Source organism: Echeneis naucrates, chromosome 17 (assembly GCF_900963305.1).
Source record: "Echeneis naucrates chromosome 17, fEcheNa1.1, whole genome shotgun sequence".
NCBI classification, from domain to species: Eukaryota; Metazoa; Chordata; class Actinopteri; order Carangiformes; family Echeneidae; genus Echeneis; species Echeneis naucrates.
In genome coordinates, this window is record NC_042527.1 from 19179399 (window position 1) to 19186431 (window position 7033).

The 7033-nt window shown below is 42.9% G+C and overlaps 1 protein-coding gene across 3 annotated transcripts in view; it reads left to right on the plus strand.

The window, feature by feature from the left end:
* The window catches only part of zeb1a (zinc finger E-box binding homeobox 1a), a 53856-nt gene extending 49869 nt beyond the window's left edge, over nt 1-3987 (plus strand). For 2 of the 3 annotated variants that reach the window (XM_029525603.1, XM_029525605.1), the window contains exons 7-8: nt 113-293; nt 1109-3987. In XM_029525603.1, the coding sequence (XP_029381463.1) occupies nt 113-293; nt 1109-1803 (876 nt within the window). In that variant the 3' untranslated portion in view covers nt 1804-3987. The remainder of the gene's footprint in view (nt 1-112; nt 294-1108) is intronic. The other variant, XM_029525604.1, reaches the window with a different exon arrangement.
* Nucleotides 3988-7033: the final 3046 nt, after the last annotated feature.

Below are 7033 nucleotides of genomic sequence, written 5' to 3' on the forward strand. Positions count from 1 at the left end.
GCCGAGCAGCAGCAGCAGCAGCAGCTGACAGCATCAGTTTTAGGGACAACTTGGATTTCTACGTTGACGGCGTTTGACAGGTGGCCTGAAATGATTTTTTTCCATGTTGCAGCAGGAGAAACGTTTGGACAGCGGCTCAGACGGCGTGTCCACCGCGGAGGAGCAGAACGACTTGGATCCAGCCGGGCTGCTGAAGAAGCGACGGCTGGAAAATGGCGTCTATCCCTGTGACCTCTGCTCCAAGGTCTTCCAGAAGGGCAGCTCGCTGCTCAGGCACAAATACGAACATACAGGTGCGCCTCAAAGTCAACAGCTCACTAAAACGCACACCCAAAGTCTTAAAACGCTGCGTTCGGCGTAATCCACTAATTAGTTTTTTTCCACGGAAAGCTGTTTTAAAGAACATTAGAACAAGCCCGGTTTAGTTTGTTCAGCAGGGGATTTGTTATTTGTTTTTCTTTTCCCCCTGCGTTGCCCAAAGGCAGTCTCAGCATTCAAGGCTGTGAATTTGCACGTGACATCATCTCTTGTTAAATATCAAGCTCGCCGTTTAAACGCAGCTTTATAGGACACCTGGCCTGTAAACGTACCGGCACAGAATCTGCTGACATCAGTGTAAACAGACATGAGACATGTGGTAGGACCGCTGGTGTCATACGGACTGTAGGTTTGTTCAAATAAAATTGGTTCAGCGTTGACATGATACACAAACAGACACACACGTTTATTGGAATCATTCAGGACTTTGGTTGGAAGCGATCTTTTCTCTCTGGTGTGTGACGTTCAGGTTTCCTTCAAAAAATATCACAAATTATCAAAAGTCATTTTTGTGGTTTTTGGAGGAAGTGAAGAGGAATAGTATCAGGCTGAACTTGAACCTGATGAGAATTACTGACAGTCAGAAAAAGGATTTCAGGACCTGATCTACTCTAAAACGCTTTTAAGAGGCGTCGTACTGTATCTATATTATTATTATTATTATTGTCATGCTTCCACTACAGGTTTATTTTGAAGTTCTGGCTTTTAGAGGTTTCTGTTGACTCCTTCTGACATTTATGAGTGTAACAGGAAGTGGCCCTGAACGCTCTGCCTCTTGTTTCATCTGCAGGAAAACGGCCTCACGAGTGCAACGTCTGCAAGAAGGCCTTCAAACACAAACACCACCTGATTGAACACTCAAGGCTGCACTCTGGGGAGAAACCGTACCAGTGCGACAAGTGCGGGAAGCGTTTCTCTCACTCCGGCTCTTACTCCCAGCACATGAACCACCGCTACTCCTACTGCAAGAAGGACGGGGCGAACTTAGGCGCCAGCTCGGGGTCACGCAGGGTCCAGTCTGAGCTGGGCAGCCCCGGCGCCGGGCCGCAGTCGGACAGCCGCACCACGACCCCGCCCTCACAGCTGGACTCAGACGAGAGGGAGAGCGAGGAAGACGAAGACGAAGACGACGAGGCCATGTGTATGGATGACATCCGGGTCGTGCAGGTGGACGACGGCGAGTGCGAGATCTACGAAGGTAACTTCGATGACGATGAGGAGGAGGAAGAGGAGGAGGAGGAGATGGCTGAGGAGGAAGGAACAGAAAAGGTGGAGAAGGAGTTTGCGTGCGATGTGGTGGAGATTGAGCTTGGGGACGATCACTTGGAGGACACGGCGATGGGGGAAATAACCGAAGAACAGCAGGAAGCAGCAGGTGCGGAAACGGAGGCGATGGCGGACGGTGACGCGATCACGGACAAAAGCATCAGGGAGGGGTCAGACAGCACCGAGCCCGCCGAGGAAGCGGACACAAACGCCAAGTGAAAGGAAGTAAGACGATTGGAACGTGTCCGTCTTCTGAGACAAAACCGCATCTCGCCATCAGATCCAAGTCGCGGCGGTTGCCTGATTTTTAACGGTCCACTACTGTGTACAAAAACCCAGGTGTGCCTGAACTCGAAAAAGGAGAAAAAAAAAAACAAAAACAAAAAAAACATCGGTGACTTTTTTTTTTTTTCCTTGTGAAAATGAAATATCAGTGTTAAAATTGTTTATAGAAGTACAGATTTTAAAGCAAAACTCACCCATGTTGTTAGACTTGTTGTTGAGACATCCCAGGTTGTTTTTGGTTCTCTTTATTTGCTCAATGTTACTAATCTTGTTCTTGTTTGAGACATTTTAACCTGTAAAGATGAGAGATTTCTATACCTTTTTATTGCCAATGAAGTTTCCTAAATCAGTATTTTATTGAGTTCTACGAACAAAAACCTCTGCACTACAGTATTCCTGGTTTACCTATGGAAACATGCCTCATGCATTGTATGCCCTTCAGTGTTATATATGTACACTAGCTGGCAAGATGTTATTTGTGTTAGTGTTAGTCTCTGCTAGCTAGCTTTACTTTAAGTTTGACTGTTAGCCTTAAGGAAAACAAAGTATTCTTGGGGAGGGTGGCGGGCGGGACGGGGATGAGAGCGTGGCTTCTGTTCGCCATAACCAAATTTGTCCTATCAGGGAAGGTAGAGTCACAATCTCAAAGCCAGCATCGTGCGCGTGCGTTTTGCAACCCGGCCGAGCCTCCCGGGTGGAAAAATACCCAGAGGAGGTCTGTGGTTCCAAAACACACGCGCCATTTCTTTACCAAGCTTCTCCTTACTTTTGGCTTTAGTTCTCAGTCGGTGTTTCAGTGTTAGTAGCTTATATAGGAAGTCAAACTGTACAAGAAAGAACGGGGCTGTTTCCTGCTCCACCCCAATGCCTCCAGCCTTATGCAAGACCTGTGTGCTGTTAAGTGCCATTGAACAGTGTTATCATTTCTTCTTCACACATGTAGCCAGTATTATGTCCCCTCTGTTACTTAAAAAAGGCCCATATTGACTAATGTTTGTTCACTTGCACAGAGCAGCAAAATTCTCTGTCACAATAATTGAAAGATAAGAGGATCGTGACATTCATGCAAATATTCGATGCCTTCAGCAGTATTAGAACCACACGAGATAGTTCAGCTCCAAAAAGCGGATCGATGTTTAATCTGGTCAGTGCATGTTTTCTAAGCTTTGAGTCGTTTGTGTTCAGGAATCATTGAGCTCGAGGAACGACAGTGACTAAAGGAAAAGCGGTTTAGGATCAGATCAGTACGTGGGAGCGCAGCCCGGATATAAAAAGCCTTTTCACCTCGAGATAATCAGTTTGATGATAGAAAAGTTTAGGAAAGCAAGTTAATGTTGGGCTAAATGTTGGAAGTCGGTGGTTTTAAAAATGTTTACAGAAGTGCTTAAAAAGAAAAGAAACTGTGTTTTGAAGTGAGTTCACTCCAGCAGGAAATGAAAAATACAAAGTCGAAGATCAGTTTAAAGCGAAATGGAGACTGAAGATATTTCTGCAACAGGATCATTTTGTCAGACGTGCACTTTTTTTTTCTTCTTTTTTTTTTAAAGCAGAATTTAAAGATGAATTTAAGATTAAAAATGAAAAAGTTACAAACTGTCCCAGACTTCAGGTAACGAACGTTAGTGAATGTGGTCTCTATCGAAGTGCTTTCAGTTGGTTTTACCGAACAGTGTTGATAGTGTTAGTCTGTTTTAATTTCTCGTTTTTATGTGTGTCCTCTGTATGTTTTTATTTTTCAACAAGGGCAGTATTAGAACCCTTTTCACAGATTAAAAAAAATGTACCTGTTTAGTTTTTAGAAGACTTTTTTATATTTATGTGTCTTATTTTTATATTTTCTTTTATGGTTATTTATTACACATTGTAGTGTACATTACTGTAGTTTGAATTGATACAATAATATATTTTAGTATGAAAAATAATCTCAAGACAAACACACAAAAAAAAAAAAATATCCCAAAATGTGGTTCTGGGAGCTGAAGTTTGTTTAATAACAAAAACACATAAAAAAGATGAAACATGTATTCTGTAAACATGACTTCTGTTTTAAGCTAAAAAAAAAAAGAAAAAAAAAAGAACGGAATGAATTGAGAAATAGAAACTGTTACATGTGCATCCGCTCTTTGCGTCGTTATGAAGCTACTGAATTTAAACCTCTGTGATTTTTAAAAGCATGAGTCGTTGCTGTTTTAATGAAGGATCTTGCTATGAAGACGTTATTCCTCCCTTTTTCATTTGGAAGCCACATTTAGCCGCCTCTTTGATTTCTGTTGTTGTGCCAACTCGTTCCATTATACTCCAAGTCCAAGGCTGCATATTTGTTTGACCTCCACACGCCCTTTGTAAATCCACTGTCTTTTTGTATTGTTTTTATTTTAGTTCTTTGCCCCATTTTTATGACTCCCCATCACAATAAAATGTGAGACAACGTTTCTCAGCTCCTGTTTTACTTCTTCACTTTCACTTTACACTTTACATCCAAACGTGGATTTACTCTGTAAAATTCATGTCACAGCAGTGATCAGCATTAAGATGCGCCGGATACAAAAGGAGAATGTTTACACACAATCCAACGCTGTGCAGTAGAAACATTCTATTAATTTTCCTTGAGATGTGTCGAGAACACATCGACCTGTAGCAGGTTAAAAGGTTAGAAGAGGCACAGACCTGCACATCACAGCAAGATGAAAAATAAAGACGCAAGGTCCAGGTCCTGCAGTCCTCCGCGGTGGAGTTAGGAGGAGGAGGGCGAGATCAGAGTTCTCAAATACCCAAATAACCAGCAGGACTCCTGATCTTAGTGCTCTTAGACCTGAATAAACCGATGGGCTGCAGTTTGACCTCGACCCTGCAGAGGAAGAAATAAAATTGAGGCATCACTAGGTGGCACCAGAAGACCACGAAAACTAACAAAAAAAAAAAAAAAGAGAGAAAGTGACTGACGTCTGCTGGATCAGGAGCAGAAATCAGCACTGATCATTCATGAATAATTGAGGATCCAGCCCGAGGGGGGGTGACAGAGAATAACAGAGTTCCTTTCCCATTCCCAGCTTTTTTTAACGGGGGGGTGTCTAATGTCCAGGTGCTCAGGATATCGGCTCATTGGAGCAAAGAGCAGCACGTGGGTTCTTTATGAGGTAATAGACCTCACCGAGCTCTGATGAATATTCACGCTGCAGCTGATTGGTTTGTTCTGTGCAGACGTGAAGACTCTTTCTTTGAGTAACAGTTCATGTGTCAGATGCGGTGTGTCCAAATGCACACACACGTTTGACTCTATGAAGGACCGGACGAGGCCTGAAACGTTCACAGTTCATCTTGTGTTGCTGTGTGTTTAATGTACAGCTCTGTCTGAAAGGTATAATTTTCATTTCAGCCTTTGGAGCTAATGTCTGTTGAGAACTTCTCAAAAACGGCAATTACAGTCACAACAATGTTTGATTGTGACGGCGCTGGTGTGTATGATAAGTGTAGTGTGTGTTCTATGGGGACACGTGAGCTGTCACCGATTGGTCACACACCCCCAAAATATGAATAAATTAAAAGAATGAATCAAAGAAAAGTTCATTAACATCCGTTGGTGTAACTTACACTCCTGTTCAGAAGGAGTTCTGCAGCTTTCCATGACATCACCTCATTTTCAGCAGATGTTGTTTGCTCGGTTATCACAGACTGAAGCGTGTTTGGTGTTGCTCGGTGTGTATCAGGTGAGGACAGGGTCAAACCGCAGCCGAGAAACGTGGCGCTGCAGCAAAAATCTGCTTTCTTGCATAATTAGCTGGGGGGGGGGGGCAGTGTGTGCTGGAAAAATGAAATATGTGACATCGCAGGGGGCAGATGAGTCTGCCGGTGAAATTATAGCAGTGTTCTTAAAAGCACAACAGAGCGTTATGGACTGTAACAGCGAGGCCCACCGTCTTTATCGCTCCTGCTGTGCAGCTGCAGTTTGATTTGTTGGTGGAAAACTCATTCAAGCCAATAAACCATAAAAAAGTGAATTACATCCCTGAGTGAGGCACATGAAAGATGAGATTCGGCTTTAGAGGAAAGAAAAACTAGAAAGATGGACATATGGCTTATAAATTCCTGTGTGTGTGTGTGTGTGTGTGTGTGTGTGTGTGTGTGTGTGTGTGTGAGATGTTTTCATCGCTACTCACAACTCAGATAAAGCAAATTTTTTAGGTTTAATAAGTGCAGTATTATTCTTCTTCAACGACCCCACAAGAGTTACATGTTTTCAACCAGCACCCCGTGTTTGTGTGTGTATTTGTGTGTGTGTGTTTGTGTGTGTGTTTGTGCGTGTGTTTGTGTGTGTGTTTGTGCGTGTGTTTGTGTGTGTGTTTGTGTGTGTGTTTGTGCGTGTGTTTGTGCGTGTTTGTGTGTGTGTAACAGATGCTAAATGCCTGTTGAGGTTTGTCCCAGTGATTCGGTCGTCCTGCTGAATAAGTTTGCTGCCTGTCATGAAAGCAGCCAAGCGGGATCACCCCCCCCACACACACACACACACACACATATTTAACTCGACTAATCAGTGACCTCATGCAAAACAAGTCAGTCAACACAACTCACAGAATGGCCTAAATAAAAAATAAAAAAAAAAAATCTCACAAATCTCACAAATCTCAGAGCAACAAGCATCCGGTGTGCACTGAGAGCTAAAAACAAAAACAATATTTTATCCTTTTATGCCTCACAAACACGACGGCTCAGAGGCAGCTTTGTAGCTGCAACGTCTCATTACTTCTACACACAAAACGTCTCTCTCAGCAAGACTGTGGCTGCGATATAAATGTGGATGTAAGAGGCTGTTGATTTTCCAGATATTTATCTCCCAAAATGATCCCACCAACGTAGATGCTCCACGTTGAGGGAAACATCTGAGACACGACATTCATCTCAGACGAAACAAAGATTTATCTGCAAAGCTGCATTAAAGTAAAAGAGTTTAAACAGCTGCAGGCGATTTTCTTAGAAACAAGGCGAGTTTTCAAACACTGTGTGGAAAGTTTCCAGGGAATTAGTTAAAACACGAGACTCATAACCAGCAAAGTTTGGACGGAAAAATATCTTTTTAGAAACTCAAGGCCTGGATTTTTTTTTTATACTTTAAAAATGTTTAAATGAGTTAATCTTTAACCAGAGCGCTGACGCCCCTGAGCTTTGG